At 43.9% G+C, this 26923-nt stretch overlaps 3 protein-coding genes across 49 annotated transcripts in view; all 3 read right to left on the bottom strand.

The window, feature by feature from the left end:
- BLOC1S1 (biogenesis of lysosomal organelles complex 1 subunit 1) overlaps window positions 1-26923 on the bottom strand; it is a 1086347-nt gene that overhangs the window by 35960 nt on the left and 1023464 nt on the right. The window contains exon 1 of one of the 46 annotated variants that reach the window (XM_050748993.1): window positions 14853-14856. The exons of 44 other annotated variants lie outside the window; for them this stretch is intronic. The gene's annotated coding sequence lies outside the window, so the exon portion shown is untranslated. Of the gene's footprint in view, window positions 1-1123; window positions 1128-14852; window positions 14857-26923 lie in introns of those variants that run through there. One more of the 46 variants, XM_050749021.1, reaches the window with a different exon arrangement.
- TMT1B (thiol methyltransferase 1B) overlaps window positions 1-26923 on the bottom strand; it is a 686675-nt gene that overhangs the window by 3023 nt on the left and 656729 nt on the right. The gene's annotated exons all lie outside the window — the stretch shown is intronic.
- Window positions 17700-19051, bottom strand: LOC126931161 (interferon-inducible double-stranded RNA-dependent protein kinase activator A-like). Its single transcript, XM_050749027.1, has one exon. It carries the CDS (start codon window positions 18875-18877, stop codon window positions 18068-18070), a length of 810 nt encoding a protein of 269 aa, XP_050604984.1. The 5' UTR covers window positions 18878-19051; the 3' UTR covers window positions 17700-18067.

Genomic DNA, 26923 nt, shown 5'->3' with positions numbered 1-26923 from the left:
TATGCGGGCGGAGGGACAGATGGTACCCATGTTCCTGGGTTCTGGGGCACTGCGCCCAGCTGAAGGGGGGCAGGGATTGCTGAGTCATCTCAGAGGGAGTGGGAGGGGGTTAGGGATAAATTGCAGATGACAGACTCACGGCGGGAGAGGCGGGGGGGGGGGGGGGGGGGGGGGGCGCTGGCAGGGCGTTGGGGGTGGGTAGTAGGGAATGCTGGGGACAGAGTTGACTCATGGGACGTGTCCTGACCTCATTCCGTCCTCAGGTCCGGCACTTCAGAGGGGCCATAGGAAAGGAAGGGTGCTCTTGGCAGAGGAAAAAGTAGGTGTACAGGACAGAGACAGCATGCCCTCTCCTGGAAAGGGTGAGAAGTTTAGTTCTGTGGGGAATGGGGTGAGTTGGAGAAATAGGGGGAAGGGAGGTCAGAGAGTAGCCACTTTTTAGAGATCCTTCCCTTCCTCCCTCCCTCCCTTCCTCCCTTCTTTCCTTCTTTCCTTTTTTTGAGACAGGGTCTCTGAAGCCCAGGCTGGGGTGCAGTGGCGGCAGTCTCAGCTCACGGCAACCTCAATCTCCCTAGGCTCAAGCGATCCTCCCATGTCAGCCTTCCAGTTTCTGGGACTACAAGTGCACACCACCCAGCCCGGCTGTTTTTTGTTGTTGTTGTTGTTTTTTTTTCTGTTTTTTTTAGAGACAGGGTTTCACCCTGTTGCCCAGGTTGGTCTTGAACTCCTGGGCTCAGGTGATTCATCCACCTCGACCTCCCAAAGTGCTGGGATTACAGTTGTGAGCCACTGGGCCGGGCCAAGAAGAATTCTTTTTTACAAAACATTATTAAACAATCTTTTTTTGGAAGAGGCAGTACATTTACTCGGTACAAAATTAAAAAGATACTAAAGAGATTACAGGGGAAATTCTCTCATCTACTCCTGTGTCCCAACCACTCAGATCTCCTCTCTGGAGGCACTAAATGCCAATTTCTTGTGAATCCTTCCAGAGATGACCTGTGAATGAGCAGGGAGCACACACACCACGTGTTTAGATCCATGTACATATAATATATGTATCCATATTCCCTTTTCTTTTACAAATGGTAGTATATTGTACACAGTCTTGTATACCTTGCTTCCCCCCCTTCTTAACAATGTATTGGATTTAGTAGATAGTAGCAAATGGTTTTCCAAAGTGATTGTACCCATTTACATCAGCAATATTTGGTTTTATGTGTCTTTTATGTGTTCATATTAATATTGATGAATAGATTCCTATTTTATTCACTGATTTGTAACCTAATACCCTATTTATTTATTTACAGTTTCTTTGAGGTATAATATATATAAGAAGATTTACATACTTACAGTATATAATTAGATTAGTTTTGACACAGTATATACCTGGGAAACCGTTACCACAGTCGAGATAATGAACATGTCTATGTGTTAGGCTTTTGCATTGCTGTAAAGAAATATCTAAGGCTGGTTAATTTATAAAGAAAAAAAGTTTACTTGGTTCATAGTTCTGCAGGCTGCGCAGGAAGCATGGCACCAGCATCTGCTTGGCCTCTGGTGAGGATCTCGGGGAGCTTACAATCATGGTGGAAGATGAAGGGGAGCAGTGTATCACATGGCGAGAGAGGGAGCAAGAAAGACCTTGTGTGAACTACCAGAGCGAGAACTCGCTCATCACCAAGGGGATGGCACTGAGCCACTGATGAGGGATGGGACCTCACGAGCCAAACATCTCCCACCAGGCCCCACCTCTGAAATTGAGGATTACATTTCAACATGAGATTTGGAGGGAACAAACATCCAAACTATATCAGTTTCCTTGTGCCTCTTTGTAGTCCATTCTCCCCTCTTTCATCCCCATCTTCAGATAACCACTGATCTGCTATCTGCTCTCTGTCAGTACAGATTAATCTCTCCTCCCCTCCCTTCCCCTCCCCTCCCCTCCCCTCCCCTCCCCTCTCCTCTCCTCTTGACAGAGTCTCACTCTGTGGCCCAGGCTGGAGTGCAGTGGCGTGATCTTGGCTCATTGCAACCTCCGCTTCCCAGGTTCAAGTGATTCTCCTGCCTCAGCCTCCTGAGTAGCTGGGATTATAGGTGTGTGCCACCACCCTCGGCTAACTTTTGCATTTTTTTTAGAGACAGGGTTTTACCATGTTGGCCAGGCTGGTCTCGAACACCCGACCTCGGGAGATCCACCGGCCTCGGCCTCCCAAAGTGCTGGGATTACAGGTATGAGCTGCCATAGTTCTCAGTAAGTAAGTAAATTCTCAGTTCAGTAAGTAAGTTCTGGCTTACTTACTCTTTTCTGCATGAGGCTGAATTTTTTTTTCTTACAATTAAGAGACTCTGTATTTCCTTTTCTAGAAATTTTCATTTTATTTTTTAATTTTATTTATTTTATTTTTTATTTTTTTTTTGAGACGGAGTCTCGCTCTGTGCCCCAGGCTGGAGTGCAGTGGCGTGATCTCGGCTCACTGCAAGCTCCGCCTCCCGGGTTCACGCCATTCTCCTGCCTCGGCCTCCTGAGTAGCTGGGACTACAGGCGCCCGCCATCGCGCCCGGCTAATTTTTTTTGTATTTTTAGTAGAGACGAGGTTTCACCGTGGTCTCAATCTCCTGACCTTGTGAACCGCCCGCCTCGGCCTCCCAAAGTGCTGGGATTACAGGCGTGAGCCACCGTGCCTGGCCTATTTTTTATTTTTGAGACAGAGCCTTGCTCTGTCACTCAGGCTGGTGTGTAGTGGTGCGATCACAGCTCACTACAACCTCAACCTCTTAGGTTCCAGCAATCCTCCCACCTTAGCCTCCTGAGTAGCGGGCACCACAGGTATGTGCCACCATGCCTAGCTAATTTTTTTTGTTTTGTTTTGTTTTCGAGATGGAGTCTTGCTCTCTTGCCCAGGCTGGAGTGCAGTGGTGTGATCTCGGCTCACTGCAAGCTCCACCTCCTGGGGTCACGCCATTCTCCTGCCTCAGCCTCCCGAGTAGCTGGAACTACAGGTGCCTGCCACCATGGCCGGCTAATTTTTTTTTTTTTGTATTTTTAGTAGAGATGGGGTTTCACCGTGTTAGCCAGGATGGTCTCGATCTCCTGACCTTGTGATCTGCCTGCCTCGGCCTCCCAAAGTGCTGGGATTACAGGCGTGAGCCACTGCGCCCGGCCATGCCCAGCTAATTTTTTAATTGTTTTGTGGAGATGGGGGTCTTGCTATGTTGCCCAGGCTGATCTCAAACTCCTGGCTCAAGCGATCTTCTGCCTTGGCCTCCAAAAGCGTTGGGATTATTATTAACCATTTAAATCCTTGATTTGTGTGGAAAGCATCCTGGTGTAAGGTGTGAACTATGAATCCAATCTGATTTGTTCCAGGTAGCTACTCAGTTTTATTAACACTTTTATTGAATAATCCATTCCTCCCAACCCCACCCATGGTTTGAAATGTCACGTGTTCCATGTAGTATTTTTTTGGCATACATTTGGGTCTATTTATGGACTTTTTATTCTGTTTCGCTGAAATTTCTATCTCTGTTTGTCAGATTGATACGTCTTAATATTGAGAGGGCTAGTTCCATCCCACTATTCTTTCCTAGACTTTTCCTTGGTCTTCTTGCTTCTTCTTTTTTCCTATCCACATAAATTTTAGAACTAGCTTGTTTATTTAAAAAAATTCTGTTGGCATTTTATTGAGATTATATTAACTATATTTTAGGGAGAACTCTTGAATATAACTTTATCAACCTAGCTGGTAACTACTATCCCCAGCATCTGAGAGGCCCAGACAAAAGAGGACCAACAGGGGACCTACCTGCTCGCTGTCAGGGGTCAGATTGCAGACACAGCTTCAATGACACAACCACAATGTGAGAGCTTAAGACTTTTTAGTACTTTCAGATCCTGGAGGGTACGTGGCCTGCCCAGCCACACATACACACACACACACACATTACACACACACACACACGCACATATGTACCCAGGTCAGAGAGGACAGGCAGAGAAAGACAGAAGAGGTCTGTGGGCCAACGTCTTTATTGGGTCCACTGTGTTATTCAAACAGGTTTCTCTTGAGGAGCTTTAATTGGTTGGTTTGAAGCAAGCAGGTCCAGCCTGGTCAACATGGCGAAAACTTCCCACTCCGCCAACCCCTTCAGACTGAGACTGTCAAATTAAAAAAAAAAAAAAAGAAAGCAGGCACTAGTTCCAGGAGGTCACACTGTGACTGTGATGTGGTTACTTTCAGTCCTTGGGCGAAATTTTTTTTTTTTTTGAGATGGAGTTTTGCTCTTGTTGCCCAGGCTGGAGTGTAATGGCGTGATCTTGGTTCACTGCAACCCCCGCCTCTTGAATTCAAGTGATTCTCCTGCCTCAGCCTCCCGAGTAGCTGGGATTACAGGTGTTTGCCACCACACCTGGCTAATTTTTTTTGTATTTTTAGTAGAGACAGGTTTCATTGTGTTGGCCAGGCTGGTCTTGAACTCCTGACCTCAGGTGATCCACCTGTCTTGGCCTCCCAAAGTGTTGGGATTACAGGCATGAACCACTGTACCCGGCCTTGGGCAAATGTTTGAATGGTCTGTTTACATGAAGTGGTAGGGCTGCCCAGCTTGCTAGGTGGGAGAGATGCTTCTGAGTTTTATCTCTGGCCACTGGCTGAACCATCTGGGTGTATTATAATATAGAAAACTGTTAAGGGTGACTAAATGTTGCTTCTGATATGAGAAAGTGAAACTTACAGTTAAAAATGGATACCAAGGCAACAGAATAACTTTATTGAGATATAATTCATATACCATAAAATTCACCCATTTAAATTATACAATTCAGTGATATTTAATACAGTTGACCTTTGAACAACACAGGTTTGAACTGCGTGGATCCATTTACACAAAGATTTTCTTTTCTTTTCTTTTCTTTTTCTTTTTCTTTTTCTTTTTTTTTTTTGAGAAATAGGGTCTCACTCTGCCCCCCCAGGCTAGAGTGCAGTGGTGTAATCCTAGCTCACTGCAGCCTCAAACTCCTAGGCTAAGGAGATCTTCTCACTTCAACCTCTGGAGTAGCTGGGACTACAGGCACACACCACCACACCTTGATAATTTTAAAGTTTTTTTTTTTTTTTTTCTAGAGATGGGGTCTTTCCATGCTGCCCAGGCTGGTCTTGAACTCCTGGCCTCAAACAATCCTCTTGTCTTGGCCTCCCAAAACGCTGGGATTACAAGTGTCAGCTATCATGCCTGTCCTCAGATTTTCTTCCACCTCTGCCACCCCTGAGATAGCAAGATCAACTTCTCCTCCTCCTCCTCCTCCTCCTCCTCCTCAGTCTACTCAATGTGAAGAGGATGAAGACCTTTATGATGGTCCACGTCCGCTTAAAGAATAGTAAATACATGTTCCTTATGATTTTATTAATACATACAAAACATATATCTACTGTTCATGTTATCAGTAAGGCTTCTGGTCAACAGTAGGCTATTAGTAGTTAGGTGTTTAGGGAGTCAAAATGTATACACAATTTTTTTTTTTTTTTTTGAGATGAAGTCTCACTCTGTCATCAGGCTGGAGTGCAGTGGTGCCATCTCGACTCACTGCAACCTCCACCTCCAGGGTTCAATCGATTCTTCTGCCTCGGCCTCCCAAGTAGCTGGGACTACAGGCGTGCACCACCATGCCCAGCTAATTTTTGTATTTTTAGTAGAGATGGGGTTTCACTATGTTGGCCAGGATGGTCTCGATCTCCTGACCTCATGATCTGCCCGCCTCTGCCTCCCAAAGTGCTGGGATTACAGGCGTGAACCCCTGCGCCCAGCCAGATACACAGATTTTCAATTGTGAGGGGTGACAATCCCCTAGGCCCTGAGTTGTTGAAGGGTCAACTCTACAGCCATGTGCTGCATAACACATTTAGCTCAAAGACAGAGCACATATATGATGGTGGTCCCCTAAGATTATAATGTAGCTGAAAAATCCCTGTCCTGTAGTGATGTTTGGATGATCCTGGCCCTGTGTAGACCTAGGCTAATGTGTGTCTTTGTGTGTTAGCTTTTAACAAAAAAGTTAAAAAAATTTAAAAAATGGAAAAAAGCTTATAGAATAAGGATATAAAGAAATAAAATATTTTTGTACAGCTGTAGAATATTTATGTTTTAAGCTAAGTGTTATTACAAGAGTCAAAGTTAAAAAAATTAAAAAGTTTATAAAGTAAAAAAGTTGCAGTAAGCTAAGGCTAGTTTATTATTGAAGAAAAGAAAAATAATTTAAAATAAATTTAGTGTAGTCACTCGCCACTCACTCACTGACTCAGCCAGAGCAGCTTCTTGTCCTGCAAGGCCCATTCATGATATGTGCCTTATATAGGCACGCCATTTTTTACATCTTTTATACTGTTTTCTTTATGGTACCTTTTCCATGTTTAGATACATAAACACTTAACATGGTGTTACAATTGCCTACGGTATTGAGTACAGTAACATGCTGTACAGGCTTGCAGCCTAGGAGCAACAGGTTATGCCACGTAGCCTAGATGTATAGTAGGCTACACCATCCAAGCTTGTGTAAGGACACTCTATGATGATGTTCCCGTAATGATAAAATCACCTAACGATGCATTTCTCGGAACTTATTCCTGTTGTTAAGCAACACATGACTTAACATGTGACTGTGTATTCAGAGTTGTGCAACCACTACCACAATCAATTTTAGAACATTTTCGTTACACCAAAAGAAACTTGTGCTTTTACCAGTTACTCCCATTTCCCCCATCCCCACCCCGACCCCAATACCATCAATTTCCTTTCTGTAGGCAATCACTACTCTACTTATGTCTGTATGGATTTACTTATTCTTCACATTTCATGTAATTGGAATCACACTACATGTGGCCTGTGTGACTGACTTCTTTCACACAGCATAATGCTTCCAAAATTTACACACGTTGTAGCATGTATCAATACTTTATTCCTTTTATGTCCAAGTAGCATTGCATTGTATAGATATGCCACATTTTGTTTATTCAACAGCTGATAGACATTTGGGTTGTTTCCACTTTTGGGGTGCTATAAACAATGCTGCTGTGAATTCTTGTGTTTGTTTTATCTTTTCTTTCTCCTAAATCGTTAATCTCTGCCTTTCCATGGATCTTTCAAAGTATGAATATGCTCTAATACATTTCAGGTTAATAATAAACTGACCCTCTTGACACCACAAGTCACTTTAGCTAAAACTCCATTTTACAAATCTATGTCAAAGTCTTTTTTTCTTTTTTAGGCAGAATCTTGCTCTGTTGCCTAGGCTGGAGTGCACCCATTCTGGCTCCCTGCAGCCTCAAACTCCTGGGGTCATGCTGCCCTTCCTGCTTCAGCCTCCTGAGTAGCTAGGACTATAGGTGTGTACCACCATGCCTACTAACTTTTAAAATTTTTTGTAGAGACAGGGTCTCTCTCAGGGTTGCCCAGGCTGATCTTGAACTCCTGACCTCAAGCGATCCTCCTGTCTTGGCCTCCCAAAGTGCTGGGATTACAGGTGTGAGCTACTGTGCCAAGCCCAAGAAGTTTTTATTAGTGATGGATTAGAGTGGGAGAAAGAGTGAATGGAAGGTGAGGAAACCAAGACAACATGAGCAGATAACTCAAGAATTATGACTTTGGGCCAGCGTGGTGGCTCACGCCTGTAATCCAAGTACTTTGGGAGGCTGAGAGGAGAGGATTGCTTGAGCCCAGGAGTTTGAGACCAGCCTGGGCAACATAGGCTGTTGCCTGTGTGTTTTCTCTACAAAAAATTAAAAAAAATTAGCCAATTAGCCGGGTGTGGTGGCACGCGCCTGTAGCCCCAGCTGCTTAGGAAGCAGAGCGAGAGGATTGCTTGAGCCTGTAAGTTCAGGGTTACAGTGAACCATGACTGGGTCGTTGTACTCCAGCCTGGGAGACAGAGAGAGAGACCCTGTCTCTAAAAACAAAACAAAATGAAACAAAACAAAACAAAAGAAACCCGAAACTATTATTATCAAGCCTGTTAATTATTTCCACGTTGCCAGGCCCAGCAAATATTCCGTGTTCTCATCTTATCTGACCTTTCAACAGCTTCAGAAATAGTTGCCTACTATTTCTTCCTTGAAAAATTCTCTCATCTAGGCCGTCCTAACATAACAGTCTTCTTGTTTCTATAACATTCCCGTGGCTGTTACTTCTTAGAGACTTCTTTTTATAGATCTTTCTCATCTACTCAATCTTTACATTTTGTTTCTTTGGGTTTAGTCTGGGGTCTTTCTCTGTCTAAATTCTCTCATTAAGTAACCCCATCCTGTTTTTTTTTTTTTAATATAGACCTTATTTTTTAGAGCAGTTTTAGCTTCATAGAAAAGTTGAGGAAAGTACAGAGATTTTCCACATACCCTTTGTCCTCACACGTGAGTAGCCTTCCTCATTATCAATATCCCCCACCAGAATGGACATTTATTACAATTGATGAACCTACATTGACACATAATTATTACCAAATCCCATCCATTTTCATGGTTTAAAATGCCATGTGTATGCAAATTATTCACACATTTATCTCTTTAGTGCAGATCCTTCCTTTGAGTTTCAAATTTTTAAACCCAGTTGTGTACTCGACATCCTCCTCCTCAGCATATCTTCTGGACGTATCAAACTTCACATGTCTAAAATGACCCTTATGGTACTCCCCAAGTCTCTTGTCTTACTCTGCCCCTCTTCATCATCTCAGTGAATGACACCGTTAGCTTCTTGATTGCTCAACCAAAAACCTAGGATTTATTCTATTTCTTCTCTGTCTCCTCCTTTTCTTTTCTCCTTTCTAACTTTGTATAATGGAGAATTTTGAATATACACAAAAGTTGGCAGAATAGTATAAGATACCCCCATGTATACATCACTCATCCCACAACTATCAACCCACAGCTAATCCTTCCCTGTCCACATCCTTTTCTACTTTCTGCTTCCTTCTCCTGTGTGTCATTTTGAAGCAAATCCCAAACATCATGTCATTTCACCTCCATCTATATCTCTCTATAAAATATATACAACTTTCTTTTCTTTCTTTTTTTTTTTTTGAGGCAGAATCTGCTCTTTTGCCAGGCTGGAGTGCAGTGGTACGATCTCGGCTCACTGCAACCTCTGCCTCCTGGGTTCAAGCGATTCGCCTGCCTCAGCCTCTCGAGTAGCTGGGACTACAGGCATGCACCACCATGCCCAGCTAATTTTTGTATTTTTAGTAGAGACAGGGTTTCACCATGTTGACTAGGATGGTCTCGATCTCTTGACCTCGTGATCCACCTGCCTCGGCCTCCGAAAGTGCCGGGATTACAGGCGTGAGTCACTGCGCCCGGCCAAAATATATGTAACTTTCAAGTTGCTCCCAAGTCCTGTCAGCTCGATTTCCCAGTTCATTAATTTCATGCATTTCTTTCATCTCCACCGGCATAACCCTAGACCAGATCATGACCCTCCGCTGCCTTGCCCACTGCAAGGGCCTCATTAACTATCTCTCTACTTTCACCCGCTGCTTAAAACCTTTTAGTGGATTCCCATTATCTTTGGTACAAAATCTGAACTCCTTACTGTAGCCCATAAGGCCCTGTGTGATCTGGCCCCTGCCCACCTCTCAGGCTACCCTCCCTTAACCCCATGCTTCAGCCATACAACCTTCTTTCAGTTCCTCATACTCTCACTCCTTTTAGCTTCAGTGCTGTTGAGCTTGTCTTCACCTTCCTGATATGCTTGCTTTCTTTTCAGCAGTCCCTCCTCCCTCCTGCCTAGTTAACTTTTTAACTCATTTTTTGGTTCTTGTATCAAGCATTCCTTCCCTTCTTCACTTTGGTCAACAACACTTAGGCCAGTTTGTGATACTGTTCATGACTGTTATTATGGTATTAGTGTCTGCCCATGAGCTCCATAGCAGTAAGGATTGTGTCTTTTTCCCTTATCACCACATGTTTAGCATCTAGCATGGTGCCTGACAAGTAGTAGACACTAAAAATGTGTGTCAAATAAATGATGAATAGCTTTATCACACTTAAGCTTTTAAATTTGTCTATATTTTAATTTAATTTTATTTTATAGATAGGGTATCACTATGTTGTGTAGGCTGGAGTGCAGTGGCTATTCATGTGCATGATTATAGCACCGTGGCCTCGAACTCCTGCCCTCAAGAGATCCTCCTGCCTCAGCCTCCTGAGTACCTGGTACTACAGGTGTGCACCACCATGCCTGGCTTGTCTGTATTTTAAAATCTGCTGTCTCCTCTAGCATGTTAGCTCTACAATACCTGAGTATATTTTTCTCTTCATGGTAATATCCTCAGGGCCATTTCTAGTGCCTGTCTCAGGGACCACTCAATATGCATTTAGTAGATGTATTAATAAAAGATCCATATCATTGAGAAAGGACCCATATCACTGGGAAATGTCTACGTCATTGAGGATCTTATCCACTAATCTAAGAGGTTTGCCTCTTGTCCTATAGGAAATGGACAAGAGTCATATGGTCAGTGCCATGTGACTTGAATGTTCCCTCCAAAAGTCATGTTGAAACTTCATTTTCAATATAATAGTATTGAGAGAGGAGGCCTTTCAGGGGTGATTAAGTTGTGAAGCCTCTGCCCTCAGGAATGGATTAATGCCATTGTCACAGGAGCGGATTAGTTATCATGAGAATAGGCTTAATTTTTTCTCTGTTTCATGGACTTGCTTGCCCTTATGCTACGGGATAAAACAGCACAAAGATCCTCACAAGACACTGGCAACATGGTCTTTTGGACTTACCCCAGACTTCAGACTTACAAGCAAAATAAACTCCTATTCTTTATAAATTATCCAGTCTGTGTTATTATGTTATAGCAGCAGAAAACAGACTAAGACAGTCAGATTAGCCTGTTGGAAACATTTCTCTGATGTTTGACTTAAGGGAAAAGATACTGGAGGCTGGGAGATCAGTTAAGAGATGAATTGCTATGGTACAAGGAAGGGCTAATGAGAAGGGAGGCAATAGTGGTGGGGACAGAGAGGAGGATATTTATACAGGTGTTAGAAAGGTAGCATTGGTTGCATGTGGTGGCTCACACCTGTAATCCCAGCATTTTGGGAGGCTGAGGCAGGAGGATTGCTTGAGCTACTTCGGAGGTCGAGGTGGGAGGATTGCTTGAGTACAGGAAGTGGAAGCTGCAGTGAGCCATGATTATATGATTGCATTACAGCCTGGGCAACAGAGCGTAGCTGGAACTATAGGCATGCACTACCATGCTAGGCTAATTTTTTACATTTATATTTAGTGGAGTCTTGCTATGTTGTCCAGGCTGGTCTTGAACCTCTGAGTTCAAGAATCCTCCCACTTTGGTCTCCCAAAGTGTTGGGATTACAGGCGTGAGTCACCTTGCCTAGCCTGTTTCTAGTTTTGGCAACTTCAATTTAATTTTCTGCACAGTCACCAAACATGATTTGCCTAAAACCCAAATGTGCCTTGGCTTTATTTAAAAACTTAAACTGTTTCCTCATTGTCCACAGGCTAAAGTCCAAGATCCTTAACGTGGCAGGCAAGGTCCCTGTGACTGGCCCTGGCCAACACCTCAGCTTCTTCTTGGAGGCTTCCTCCCTGCTAACTGTTCTCCAACAACCCGGGTGCGTGCAGCTCTTCTCCGACCCAGCCGTTTCACCCCGGGGCCTCTGCCAGGCTGCTCCTCTGCCTGGTGGGTCCCCTGTACTTCATTTGACTCACTCCTCTGTTAGATTCAGCTCAGGCTACTTTTTTGCCCAGAATGGCTTTCCTGTTGATTCCCCAACTCCGATGGGGTTACAGGTCTCTTTTTCCTCCACACTATATACAGATACTATTATTGTGCTGAAGAGATCTGCTTACATATCTATCTACCTACCTTTTTTTTTGAGACGGAGTCTTGTTCTGTCGCCCAGGCTGGAGGGCAGTGGCATGATCTTGGCTCACTGCAATCTCCACCTCCCGGGTTCAAGTGATTCTCCTGCCTCAGCCTCCGGAGTAGCTGGGATCACAGGCATGTGTCAACACACCCAGCTAATTTTTTGTATTTTTAGTAGAGATGGGGTTTCACCATGTTGGCCAGGCTGGTCTTGAACTCCTGACCTCAGGTGATCCGCCCGCCTCGGCCTCCCAAAGTGTTGGGATTATGGGGGTGAGCCACCACGCCTGGCCCATATCTATCTTCTCTAATGGCCTGTTGCCTTATCGGATGCAGAGACTATGCCTTATATATTCTTATGGCCCTAACAGATTAATGATCAATAATGTTTGCAGAATGAACAAATGCTGTAAAGGAACCAAATGAATGAGTAATAAAACACACATATAGGAAACTATTGAGTGAAATTCAAAGCACTATGTGATTAGTGTACAATAGAAATGGGACAGACTCCAAGTTCTGTGGGCTGGAGCATTCTATGGGGGAATGAGTTCTCTTCCCTTGGTAGAAATCAGGGCTGTTGTTACTGTAAACTTTTTTTTTTTTTTTTTAAATTTTGCAAAACTATAATTGGTATTCCAGAACTGTGCTAATTAAAGTTTGCTTTCTGGACCAACAATATTGACTTCACTTGGGTGTTTGTTAGAAATGCAGGCTTCAGGGCCTCACTTCAGATCTACTGAATCTGAATTTGCATTTTTAACAAGACTCCCCGGTCATTCGTATGTGCATTCCATTTTGAGAAGCACTGTCCAAGAAGACGACTTTGTTGCCCAGGAAAGGATGGAACCTGTGAGCTCAGGGTCTCAGGTCTCTTTTGCTCCTCAGGATATAGGGCTCTGTGGGGCTCAGCTGATGGATGTTAGAGCCGGACTTCAGGAGAAATAGAGCAAGGGACTTGAATCTAGTAGGTGTGACCAGATGAGCAGATCTGGAGACTCAGAACCTCACAGGCAGGGTTAAACAGGAGCTGTCTGGGGACTGGGACTGGGCTTGGCTAAACAGGTCTAAATAGAACTAGCCAAAATCAGGCTGGCTAGGTGTGGCAGGAAGTGGGCCTAGATGGAACTGGTAGGCCAGATAGTCAGAGGCCTGGTCAGCAAGCATGGGTCAAGGCAAGAATCAGATGAGGCAGTTCCTGGGGTTGGGGCAAGGACTGGGGCTGGGCCTTCAGCTCAGAAGGTCAGGGATAGGGCAAGCTTCAGGAATGGGGTGAGGCTCAGAGTTGGGGTAAGGGTCAGAATGTTCAGTGTGAAATGGTTTTTGGCAATCTGAAGCAATATTTTTACATTTTGAAGGGGTGGCTGTTAAAATGTACTGCTTTTTACTGAAGTTAGCAGACTTTCAGGCCTCTGGTTCTAAGGACATCTCACAGGGAGCATGGGGTGAAGTTGAAGAAGAGCATGTGCCCTCCCAGCACCCTAATGTGCTCTTGTTATATGTATTTGTTGTGTGACTCCTGCATGTCACTCTCGTGTTCAAATACGATGGTTTGATATTTCACAGCAAAAATAATTGAAGCCATCCAGATAGACGTTAGAATGTGAACTACTAAATGCGTAAGAAGTACTAAGACCTCTCTTTTCTTTCTGTCAGGAGAGAGAGTTGTGGATCAGAATTTGGAGCTTGCACCCGTGGTCTGGGAGGGACTGAGTGACCTGTTAGAGCTAGTGCAGGCTCAGGAACTCAGTTATTCCTTGGTGCAGTCATATTAGTGTTATCATTTTGCAAGGAATATGGTAAAAATGTTAACATTAGGAGCAATATAGGCTTTCTTTCTTTCTTTTTGTTTTTTTGAGACAGAGTCTTGATCTGTCGCCCACACTGGAGTTCAACAGCACCATCTTGGCTCATTGCAATCTCTGCCTCCTGGGTTCAAGCAGTTCTCCTGCCTCAGCCTCCCGAGTAGCTAGGATTATAGGCACCCACCACCAAACCCAGCTAATTTTTTTTTTTTATTTTTAGTAGACATGGGGTTTCACCATGTTGGCCAAGCTGGTCTCGAACTCCTGACCTCAGGTGATCCATTTGCTTGGCCTCCCAAAGTTCTAGGATTATAGGCGTGAGCCACTGCACCTGGCCTATGCTTTCTTAATATGAAACTAGATTGTCTTGACTTGATAGAAAAATTAATCCTTGTTATGGTGAGGTGTACTTGCTTCTTTGGTAATCTGTGAGGAAACTGGATTCATGGAATCAGAGATAGTTCCTTGCCACTTTGGACCTGATAAAATTTGGAAAGAAGAAAGATTGTTATTATTTGGCTAAAATCTGAAGCTTAACATGGGTTGAGAGAAAGGAAGCATCCACGAGAAATTCTTTTCTTCTTAAAACCTAGATCTAAAAGGGCTGTTACTTATGTGATACAAGGGAATGAGTTATTATTATTATTATTATTATTATTTATTATTATTTTTTTTTTTGAGAGGGAGTCTTGCTCTGTCGCCCAGGCTGGAGTGCAGTGGCACGATCTTGGCTCACTGCAACCTCCACCTCCTCGGTTCAAGCGATTCTCCTGCTTCAGCCTCCTGAGCAGCTGGGATTACAGGCACCTGCCATCACGCCCAGATAATTTTTGTATTTTTAGTAGAGATGGGGTTTCACCATGTTGGTCAGGCTAGTCTTAAATGATCCACCCACCTCGGCCTCCCAAAAGTGCTGGCATTACAGGCAGGAGCCACCACGCCTGGCCTGGGAATTAGTTATTTAAATAAATCAGCAACTTCTAGTCCTTTTACTCTACAATTCTCTGTAATAGTTCCCTGGTGTGACAGGAAATAAAATAGTGTAGATCCACTAAAGCAGTGAGAGTGATTTTTTTTTTTTTCTCCCTGAGGAAGCCTGGAGAGGCAAGAGGATGGTGGCAGGGGCTGAGATACGATGGCCGTGGTTAGGGAGGGGATGCACCTCTCCCCATCACCTTGGGTTTGCTAGGAGGGGCCAACTTTTGATCTACTGAGCTGCAAGTGGCTCTCCTAGCAAGAGAGAACATAAGGCTGATTTATCTGAATTCTCATTCCCTTCTGTCCATAGGAGAGTCAAGAACTCCCAGTAGGAAGGAAAGGAAGGGTCTTATTATCACTCAGGGAAGCAGAAGGACCATGGCCTGGGCCTGGTATTCATGAAGGGCCTTTGCTATTATTGCCATATAAGATCACACTGTCATTGTATTTATTGGTTGAACTCAAAGTTTTGGTTGGTTAAAAACAAGCATTTAAATCATATCACTGTTATATTGACTCATTTCTGGCATTTCTTCATTTTAAAATATACCCAGAGGCTGAAAACTAGAAGTCTAGTCCTCTTGATACATGGCAGTCGAGCCCCAGATTGGGGTTTAGCTTGGGAGGATTCTTTGCTTCTCCCAGGAAAACACTCAAGGGTGAGCCTGTAATAGAAGAGAACAGCTTTATTGAAGTGGCAGTGTTACAGCCTAGGCGGTGTTGCAACTCCGTGACTGCTTCTGCAGAGCAGGGCTTCTCCATTGGCAGTGTGCTGAGACTAACAGCTCAGGGCAGTTCTGCAGTCATGTTTACACCTACTTTTAACTGCATGCAGATTAAGGGGAGATTTATGCAGAAATTTCTAGAGAAACGGTAGAAACCTCTGGGTCATCAGGTCATTGCCATGGGAAGGAGCAGTAAATCCCGAGTGTTGCCATGTTAGTGGTAAACTGACAAGGCACACGGGTGGGCGTGTCTTAAGGAAAGCTGCTTCCACCCGTCCCTATTTTAGCCCTTCTCAATTTGGTTCAGTGTCTGAGCCCCCACTCTGAAGTCAAGTCCTGCCTCCTACCTCCATCCCTCTGAGTAGCCCTGCTTGCTACACCCAGGTGATAGGTAGAAAGTGAAATCAGCTACGACAGTTGCAGAAAGTTACTCATGGTTCTGTATGCTTTGAAACAGTGTGAAAATGACATTCTCCCCTTCCTTTCTTTCTTTCTTTCTTTCTTTCTTTCTTTCTTTTTTTTTTTTTTTTTTTTTTTTGATGGAGTTTTGCTCTTGTTGCCCAGGCTGGAGTGCAGTGGTACAATCTCGGCTCACTGCAACCTCCGCCTCCCAGGTTCAAGCGATTCTCCTGCCTCAGCCTCCTGAGAAGCTGGGATTACAAGCATGCGCCACCACACCCGGCTAATTTTGTATTTTTAGTGGAGATGGGACTTCTCCATGTTGGTCCGGCAGGTCTCGAACTCCCAACCTCAGGTGATCTCCCTGCCTTGGCCTCCCAAAGTGCTGGGATTGATTACAGGTGTGGGCCACCACGCCTAGCCTGACCACTTTTATAGATTTCACATGTAAGTGAGATCATGTAATATTTTTCTTTCTATGTCTGGCTCATTTTACATAGCATAATGTCCTCCAGGTTCCACCATGTTGTGGCAAATGACAGGATCTCCTTTTTAAAAGGCTGTATAGTACTCTATTGTGTTTATTATTATTATTATTATTATTATTTTTTTTTTGAGACGGAGTCTAGCTCTGTTGCCCAGGCTGGAGTGCAATGGCCGGATCTCAGCTCACTGCAAGCTCCGCCTCCCAGGTTCACGCCATTCTCCTGCCTCAGCCTCCCGAGTAGCTGGGAGTACAGGTGCCCGCCACCTCGCCCGGCTAATTTTTTTTTGTATTTTAGTAGAGACGGGGTTTCACCGTGTTAGCCAGGATGGTCTCGATCTCCTGAACTCGTGATCTGCCCGTCTCGGCCTCCCAAAGTGCTGGGATTACAGGCTTGAGCCACCGCGCCCGGCCTGTGTTTATTATTATTATTACTTTTTAATCTTTGTTTTTTTGAGACAGGGTCTTGCTCTGTTGCCCAGGCTGGAGTGCAGTGGTACAATTGAGGCAGGAGAATAGAGTCTGGAGGCAGGGAACATAAGGCCAATTCATGCTGACTTCCTTGAACTAAATCAGATGGAAACACTTCAGCTATGTTAGGAAATATCCTCTCCATTTACATAGGGTGTACGCTGAGTAAATGACTTTGTAACTTTACTTCATCCTCTTCATTTTACATAGAGCATACCTCAAGTAACCAGTGGAAACCTCTAGAGGGCATTTAAACCCCAGAAAATTCTGTAATGGGGCTCTTGAATCCCTATGCTCAGGCCTGCTCCCACCCTGTGGAGTGTACTTTCATTTTCAATAAATCTCTGCTTTTGTTGCTTCATTTTTTCCTTGCCTTGTTTGTGCATTTTTTCCAATTCTTTGTTCAAGATGTCAAGAATCTGGACTCTCTCCATTGGTAACACAATCATGGCTCACTGCAGCCTTGACCTTCCAGGCTCAAGTGATCTTCCCACTTCAACCTCCCAAGCGGCTGAGACCACAGGCACATGCCATCACGCCTGGCTAATTTTTTATTTTTATTTTTGTAGGGATGGGGTTTCACCATGTTTCTCAGGCTGGTTTTGAACTCTAGGCTCAAGCAATCCATCCACCTGCCTTGGCCTCCCAAATACAGGTGTGAGCCACTGTGCCTGGCCACCATAGTTTCTTTATCCATGCTTTTTTTTTTTTTTTTTTTTTTTTCTCAAGTCAGTAACTTTTTAATAAAATAAGCAGAATCCCATCATGACAGTTCTTTGTTACATGAATTCAAATACACAGCAGACCAATCATGTTCCCTGAAATTTAACAATCATACTTAAGGGCCTGTTAGTGCTGTCTCTCAAGACTCTAATTCTAAAGGGCTTCCTTTGAATTCCCTTTATAAAGCTTTGTGCAAAGAGCTTAAGCACCAGTAAGAAAGACTGTTGCTAGCATTTTTATTTCATCGTCAACAACAAACATGCAGTTTCTTTCTCTGATGTGCATGGCACTGTAAAATGGGTGCTACACTCTGTCTTGTGGTACAAAGTTTATAAATACAATATACCGATACAAAGTTGAAGCCATTAAAAAGAGCTTAATAACAACCACGAGGAGACAATTACATCTGGAGTGCTGATGGAATCTATGAAGAGATTTAGAAACAAGACATAAACTCAAACACTATGGTAAAAGTTTTACTTGGGAGGGGGCCAGAGGGGAACTTTTTATGTGCTACTGAAAGATTTTTAAAGTTGCTCCAAATTTACTTTCTTTCTGCTATTATCTTTAAATACTGCAAAGTATTGTGAGCTGCATCACTTTATGCATTGCCGCAGGAGATACCGGAGCCATGACAGACCGTGATGGGGTTGGTGGACAGTTCAGCAAGACATTGATACTGTCCATTGGCGCTCAGTTTATCTATATCCAAATATGTTATATTAAAACCTTGTTCCTTGGCAATTTCACTAAGTGGCTGGATGTAATCTGTATTTGGAATACTAAGGAGGCTTCTTTTCAGTAAGTTGATCTTTTCACCAGGAGAATTCCTCAAGGAATGCCAAGTACATCCTAAAGAATGTCCCACTACATTTGTTAAAGAAATGTGGTTCTCTGGAGAAATATTACTAAATTTGGCAAGAAATTTCTCAGCAGCATTCCTTTTGGCTTGCTTTTTTGATGCCCCCTTTCCAGTTTCCATAAATGCCTCTAGCCTGCAAACTGTGGTATATTCTCTCTTATGAGCAGGTCCTCCCTCCTGGGAAAGGGTATATTCAGGACGTCTCCAGCCATGATGAAAAGCCAATTCCTGTAAAGAACCAACAGGATTGAGCTGGTTCTTTGGTTGCTTGGAAGGGTCAGACATTAAGGGGTCAGGAACTGCAAAGCAAATACTTGCATTGTCTTTCAAAATGTTTATGGCAGCCTCTGCAGCTCTATGTTTCACCAGCTTCTTACCTGTACCTTCACCTCTGCAGGTTATGTCACCAACGGTTACTCTGAAGGTGAAAGTGGGCACGTGTATTTGCACATCAGATCTTTCACATTCATAAACCGGGATGTTCTTGGTCTTCATGCCGTATTCGTGTAATACCTGAATCGGTGTTTTCCCTGGCATAGCTGTTATCATCTTCCCCAAACTGAAGGTCCCACTGTCCTCGCGCTCCAGCGGCAGAGCCTCGGCGGGTACCTGCTCTGGGACATGGCGAGAAGGGACTGCTCAGCGGCTGGAGGAAGAGCGGTGCGGAGCAATGTGCTTGCTCCCCGGGTAGCTGGTCCGCAGGAGGAGCTCCAGCACTGCCGCCTCCTCCGACTCCCCCTCTCCATTCGTTTGTTGATGGACTTGTACCTTGTTTCCATATCTTGGCTATTGTGCATGATGCTGCAGTGAATGTGGGAGTGCAGATATCTTTATGTGGTAGTGATTTCATTTCATTTGGATATATACCCAGGAGACAGATTGCTAGGTCTTATGGTAGTTCTATTTTTTTTCTTAAAAAAAATTTTTTTTTCCTGACTACAAAGACCCAGAGATCTTTCCAGTTCTCTGTTGATCCTGAGACTAACAACTGGAGACTGAGGCCGGAGCAGCTGGCAGCTGTGCTTGTCCGTTTCCTGTCAGAGTGATCCCAAGTTTCCTCCGGACCCGTCCCACGGTGCCTCCACAGGAGCGTGAGAGGATGGGGAAGCACTGTGGGGAGACCACCAAAGATGGCTGGACAGTGGGAGAGAGCACGTCATGAAGCATCCCAGCCTCGTGTTGAGGTTCCAAACTTAGAAACAAACCCCTCTGTACAGGGGCATTGTGGTGAGTGACAGTCAAGGCCATGGTGGGTGTTTTCTCACTCTCGAATGCAAGTGGAAGAGAGAAAATGACTCAGGACGCCATTGTAATGGTTCCTGGAAGCTGGACCCTGTCATTGGCATATACACTGCTCCTCGCCGCAGGGCACAGTCCCACCGGGATCCACTTCCAAAGTTTGTCTGGATGGTTGAAGGCCTCGCTTAGTTGTACTGGATTCTCAGGGAGCCCTCTGTGGCCTTTGGCTTTGAGTGCTGTGTTTCCCTTTTACCGGAGGGCAGCATTGTGGAAATTCCTGTTTTCCCTGTACCATATTCTGTTGGATTGCATTACTGGCTGAGAAAGGACAAGTTGCCATTCAAGTCTAGGGTAGGCTTCCAGCTGCCTTAATAGAAGTACTCAAGTCTTTTGGGTGGTGAGCTGGAAAGCCTACAGGAAAAGACGGGCACCTATTTTCATTTGAAAATTTTGATTCATGGAACCTTTAAACCTTTAAAACTAATCTCAGGGCCGGCGTGGTGGCTCACGCCTTAATCCCAGCACTTTGGGAGGCCGAGGCCGGCGGATCACAAGGTCAGGAGATTGAGACCATCCTGGCTAACACGGGGAAACCCCGTCTCTACTAAAAATACAAAAAATTAGCTGGGTGTGGTGGCGGGCGCCTGTAGTCCCAGCTACTCGGGAGGCTGAGGCAGGAGAATAGTGTGAACCCTGGAGGCGGAGCTTGCAGTGAGCCGAGATTGCCTCACTGCACTCCAGCCTGGGAGACAGAGTGAGACTCCATCTCACAACAAACCAACCAACCAACCAACAAACAAGCAAACAAACCTAATCTCAGATAAATTTTTGGTGCCCATGTGGCTATAGTTGTTCACTGCTTTTCTGGATGGATGGGACTCTGATGTTGTAACTTCTGACCTCCTTTGGCCCTTAGCTAAGGCCATCCTTCCCCACAGGGGTGGCTTTGGGATTGGATGCTACAGCTTTCGCGTCCGTGTAGTACACCTGTACATACCTGTTTCAAGCAGCCTTTCTTTAATGTTTTTGGTTGGTTTTATTCTGTAGCTCAGTAGCCGGTAATAAAGTTAAAGATCCTGAAAAAAAATTTTTTTTCCCTGACTACAAAGACCCAGAGGAGATGGTAGTTGTATTTTTTTTTTTTTTTAAATTAAGAAATAGAGAGGGGGTTGCCTAGGCTGGTCTTGAACTCCAGACCTTAAGCAGTCCTTCTACCTTAACCTCCCAAGAGTCTGGGATCACAGGCATGAGCCACTGCACCCTGCAGATAGCTCTGTTTTTAATTCTTTAGGAACCTCCTTACTGTTTTCCATAATGCCTACACCAATTTATATTTGATTATTGGGTTGTTTCTTCAGGACTCACTCTCTCCTGAGGCCCTAGGGGACTCTTAAGGAAGTGTGGTTAAAACATAATATCAGGAGAAAGCACTTCTGGAATGGTGGAATAAACACTTCTGAAAATCTGCTCTTCTGTAACAGCAGCAAGAACATCGGCAAAAGTTGTCAATATCAAGTTTTTCAGAACTCTAGAAATTAACCAAAGGCTTACAGCAATCTGAAGAGTTTTTTCAAGAAAAGCGTTGGCTTTCATAAGAACGGTGAGCTTTGTGGTGTTTTAACTTGTCCTATTTCCACCCCTTCTTCCTAGCTCTATGGTGGCCTTGAAACCAGCAGCCTTGGAACCATAGTCACTGAAAACCAGAGGCCTAGCAGCCATTGGACGTGGTAGAGTGGGTTTCAAGATCCCCAAAGACCCGGTTGCCAGAGAATTGTCACTATTCGACCTGTCTAGAAGATCCCTGGGAAAGCCTCATTCATAGGGCTTATCTTTATTTGGTCACTGAGGAAAGCCCTTTCCCCAGGGCACTGGTCAAATAATTAGTGGCAATTTACAAATTGCAGTTGCCTGAGATAGTGATACACACTGGGGCAAAATCAGGCTGGCCAAAATCTTACAGAGAAAATCTGGGGATGTTCATAGGGAACTTGCAAAGCTCTCACTTATTCCTGGGGGTCTAGAAGGCAACACACATGCGCAAGGTTGTGCACTTCTCACTTCTGGCTCACCTTAAAGCCCTGTGCAAGCAGCAAGTGAAGGCTAGGTCAGATTAATGAACTGCTGGAGTATTGAAGGCATCACGCACACACACACACACGCACACGCACACACATGCCCCTCAACAAAGGGTGGGAGATTTAATGGTCAAAGGCATTTAAGGAAATCTCTGTTTCAGCAGTAGCTGACTGCTAAGCTAACCAAGCTGACACACGTGACAAAGAATACAAAATTTACAGACTTAGTCCAGGAAAGTCACTAAACAAACACACACACGAGAGCAGCAATAGCAGCAGCAGCAGCCACAACAAACAGCAACAACAAAAAGTCCTGAGGGAGTAGGAATCTGATTTCTGAAGTTGCCACAGTGTATCACTTAAAATACTGTGGTTCCCTACAAAGAACTCAAACAAATTTACAAGGAAAAAACAAACAACCCCATCAAAAAGTGGGCAAAAGATATGAACAGACACTTCTCAAAAGAAGACACTTATGCAGCCAACAGACACATGAAAAAATGCTCATCATCACTCGACATCAGAGAAATGCAAATCAAAACCACAATGAGATACCATCTCACACCAGTTAGAATGGCGATCATTAAAATGTCAGGGAACAACAGGTGCTGGAGAGGATGTGGAGAAATAGGAACACTTTTACACTGTTGGTGGGACTGTAAACTAGTTCAACCATTGTGGAAGACAGTGTGGCGATTCCTCAAGGATCTAGAACTAGAAATACCATTTGACCCAGCCATCCCATTACTGGGTATATACCCAAAGAATTATAAATCATGCTGCTATAAAGACACATGCACACGTATGTTTATTGCGGCACTATTCACAACAGGAAAGACTTGGAACCAACCCAAATCCCCATCAATGATAGACTGGATTAAGAAAATGTGGCACATATACACCATGGAATACTATGCAGCCATAAAAAAGGATGAGTTCATGTCCTTTGTAGGGACATGGATGCAGCTGGAAACCATCATTCTCAGCAAACTATCACAAGAACAGAAAACCAAACACCGCATGTTCTCACTCACAGGTGGGAATTGAACAATCAGATCACTTGGACACAGGAAGGGTAACATCACACACTGGGGCTGGTTGTGGGGTGGGGGCGGGGGGAGGGATAGCATTAGGAGATATACCTAATGTAAATGATAAGTTAATGGGTGCAGCACACCAACATGGCACATGTATACATAGTAACAAACCTACACATTGTGCACATGTACCCTAGAACATAAAGTAATAATAAAAAAAAATTGTGGTTCCTGTGAAAGATGCCAGTGGCAACAGCTTTGCCATCCAGCTGTCCAACATTTTTGTTACTGGCAAAGGCAACAAACCATAGATTTCTCTTCCCTAAGGAAAATGTATCCACCTCACCATTGTCAAAGAGAGGGACAAGAGACTGATTGATGGTCAAACAGAGCAGTGGGTAAAATGGTCTCTAGGTGACATGTTGGAAAGGTCTTTGCATTTAGTCAAAGATAATACAGTATGATTAGAAAATAAAATGTTGGCCAGGAGCGGTGGCTCACACCTGTAATCCCAGCACTTTGGGAGGCCGAGGTGGGCGGATCACCTGAGGTCAGGAGTTTGAGACCAGCCTGCCAACATGGCAAAACCCTGTCTCTACTAAAAATACAAAAAAATCAGCTGAGCATGGTGGCATGTGCCTGTAATCCCAGCTACTTGGGAGGCTGAGGCAAGAGAATCACTTGAGCCTGGGAGGTAGAGGCTGCAGTGAGCCGAGATCATGCCACTGCACTCCAGCCTGGGTGACAGAGCAGGACTCTGTCTCAATTAAAAAAAAAAAAAAAAAAAAGAAAGCAATCAATGGGCTTGTTTCTCTGAGAACTCTGAGAAAGCTCAGATGTTGGACTTATTAGAAGACAATATTTCCTTATAATCCTCTCTATTTCTGTAAGAGCAGTAATGATGTCCCCTCTTTCATTCCTGATTTAATTGGACTCTTTCTCTTTTTTTTTTCTTAGTCAGTCTAGTTAAGAGTTTGTCAACTTTGCTAATCTTTTCAAAGAATGAACTTTTCATTTTGTTGAATTTTTCTCTATTGTTTTTCTATTTTCGATCTCTCTCCTTCCTTCCTTCCTTTCTTCCTTTTTCTCTTTCTCTCTTCTCTCTCTCTCTCTCTCTCTCTCTCTCTCTCTCTTTCTCTCTTTCTCTCTTTCTCTCTTTCTCTCTTTCTTTCTTTCTTTCTTTCTTTCTTTCTTTCTTTCTTTCTTTCTTTCTTTCTTTCTTTCTTTCTTTCTTTCTTTCTTTCGTCTCTCTCTCTCTTGCCTTTTTTTTTTTTTTTTTTTTTTTTGAGACAGCCTCACTCCATCACCCAGGCTGGAGTGCAGTGGTGCAGTCTTGGCTCATTGCAACCTCCACCTCCTGTATTCAAGCGATCCTCTCACCTCAGCCCCACAAGTAGCTGGGACTACAGGTGTGTACCACCATGCCCTGCTAATTTTTGTATTTTTAGTAGAGACGGCATTTTGCCATGTTGGCCAGACTGATCTTGAACTCCTGGTCTCAAGTGATCCACCCACTTCAGCCTCCCAAAGCGCTGGGATTATAGGCTTGAGACACTGTACCCCACCAAGAGGTTGGAGTGAGCCAAGATTGCGCCACTGCACTGCAGCCTGGGGACAGAATGAGACTCTGTCTCAAAAAAAACCAAAAAACAAAACCCACAAAAAACCTTTTTGTGTTTCTAAGGCTACCATCAACAAAGTAAAAAGATAATCCATGGAATAGGAAAAAATATTTGTAAATTATATCTAGTAAGAGCCTTGTATCCAGAATACAAAAAGCAGTCTTATAACTCAACAACAAAGAGTTGAATAACCCAATCAAAAAATGAAAAAAGGATTTGAACGGACACCTCTCTGAAGAAGAGATACAAATGGCCAGTAAGGACATGAAAGATGCTTAGCATCGTTAGCCATTGGGAAATGGAAATCAAAACCACAAGGAGATACCAATTCATTCCCACTAGGATGGCTAAAATAAAGACAGTAACAAGTGTTGATGAAGAGCTGGAGAAATTGGAACCCTCATTCATTGCTGGTGAAAATATAAAGTGATGCAGCCATTTTGGAAAACTGTTTAGCAGTTCCTCAAAGTACTAAACATAGAGTTACCATCTGACCCAACAATTCAGTTCCTAGGTATACATGCAAGAAAGCTGAAAACATGTGTCTGCACAAAGACTTGTACATGTGCATTTATAGTAGAAATATGCATAATAGTCCCAAAGTTTACACAATACAAATGTATATACAATGAATGGATAAATGAAATAATATATCCATACAATGGAATATTATTTGTCAATAAATGGATTGAAGTATTAATACATGCTACGTTGATGAACCTTGAAAACATCAAGCTGAGTGAAAAAGCCAGTCACAAAAGATCACACATTGCATGATTCTATTTGTATAAAATGTCCAGAATAGGCAAATCCATAGAGAGACCATATGGTAGTGATTGCTGGGGGTTGGGAGGAGGGAAGAATGAGGAGTGATTGCTAAGGCGTACAGAGCTACTTTTTGAATTGATAAAGTGTTCTAAAATCAGTGATGATGGTTGCATAATCCTGTGTCCTATAGTAACCTATAGGTTACTATAACCCTATAGTAAAACCCACTAAATTGTGTATGTTAAATGAGTGGATTTTATGGTATACAAATTGTACTTCAATAAACCTGTAACAAAACAGAAACAAAACTAGATGTTCCTTCTTTGCCTTTCTATGTTAAAAGGAAAATAGCAATGATTTCTACTCTTGGATCATTGGTTCTCAACTGGGGGCAATTTTGTCCCTCAGGGGACATGTGGCCACGTCTGGGGACATTGTGGTATCACAATTGGAGGGAAGGATGCTACTGGCATCTAGTGGGCAGAGACCAGGAATGCTGCTAAACATCCTACAATACACAGAACAGCCCCCACAACAAAGAATTATCTGGCCTTAATGTCACTAGTACCAAGGTTGAACAGTCCTGCCTTACATCAAACTCATCGGGAAAGAGCAGGGTCATGGTGCATCCTCTCTCTCCCACAACCACAGAGGTCCCTCAGTGCCAGGGCCTCCCCTGTGTTGAGGGCGGCTCTTAGAATCCATCCCGGGAAACTCACTGTCAGGGCAATGGTAAGGCTGTGAACCACCGTCATCTCTCTGGGAGTGTCCTTGGGAGAAACTTCTGTCTGGTCTCAGTTCCAAGAATAGTTGTGCTTCCCTGTGTCATCTGTCTGTTTTATCTCATGGACACTGTGAACTCCAGAACAGACCAGACTTTCCTTTTTGGGTTGGCTGCTGAGCAGTTTTGAGTCAGACTTGTGGCTCACCCTTAGGAAGGGTACAGGTCTTGTATTTCACATTTTTAAGTTCCATTCCTGGTTCGATTTTAGATCCCTATTTCCATCTTTACTTTTTAAAGTCTTTTTTTTCTTTTTATTTATTTGTTCCTAGTTTTAATATCTGTCATCTCATGTGTTTTACATGTCTTGGTAAGCTATTTATGCTGTGCAACAGGATTCTGAAAAAATAAATATAAGCAGCGAATCTCTCCTTAGCTGTGAGATGGGAGTGGCGGGAAGAGTTGTGGGTGGTATGACAGAGGCATAGTGAGGTCTGTGGGCAGGAACCAGTGACCTCCCCATAGGGTGTACTTCCCACTCCAGGAGCCTGGGCGGGTGCTGAGTAATCAGGGTATGAGGAGGTAGGGGGTTCCTAGAGGAGATCAGCTGTTCTTGGGTTGCTGTGCCGGACACTGCAGTCTTTTAGTGTTGGAAAAAGCTGGGCTTTCAGAGAACAAATAGCAGACGTAGGAACAGAGCTGGTAGGAGAGGGGGCTCTCAGGTGGGCAGGACTGGGTGGTATATTAGGGAGTGTCCTGGCCTGGGAGCTGAGGCTTAGGCTTCTAGGTTTCAAGTCTGAGTTCTGCTCTTGTTGGCCAAGTGACTTTGGCCCAGTGACTAAGGAGTCACCTGGCTCCTTAATTTCCTATCACTAAACCAGAGTCTTAATGAATACCTGCTAGGTTTATCTCTGGGGTTGATGTGACTACCAAATGAGATGATGCAATGAAATTGCACAAGTGCTCTATTCATTGCTAGGCTGCAAATCTTTATTTTTTTTAAATGTTGAGAGACAAAAGTAATTGTGGAATTATTATGGCTGTGATTACAGTTGTGCTTCACGGAGATGGTCCCATTCGGAGCAGGTAATGACTGTGGCAGAGGCACTGGGTGCTGTGGAGCTGGGGAGCAG

Source organism: Macaca thibetana, chromosome 11, assembly GCF_024542745.1.
Source record: "Macaca thibetana thibetana isolate TM-01 chromosome 11, ASM2454274v1, whole genome shotgun sequence".
In the NCBI taxonomy this organism is placed as follows: domain Eukaryota; kingdom Metazoa; phylum Chordata; class Mammalia; order Primates; family Cercopithecidae; genus Macaca; species Macaca thibetana.
Note: the sequence above shows the minus strand (reverse complement) of the source record. Positions and strands in the feature narration are given on the sequence as shown.

What these genes read in the sequence shown, in the direction of transcription:
- LOC126931161 (XM_050749027.1), bottom strand. Translation starts at nt 18,877, where the DNA reads ATGATAACAGCTATGCCAGGGAAAACACCGATTCAGGTATTACACGAA.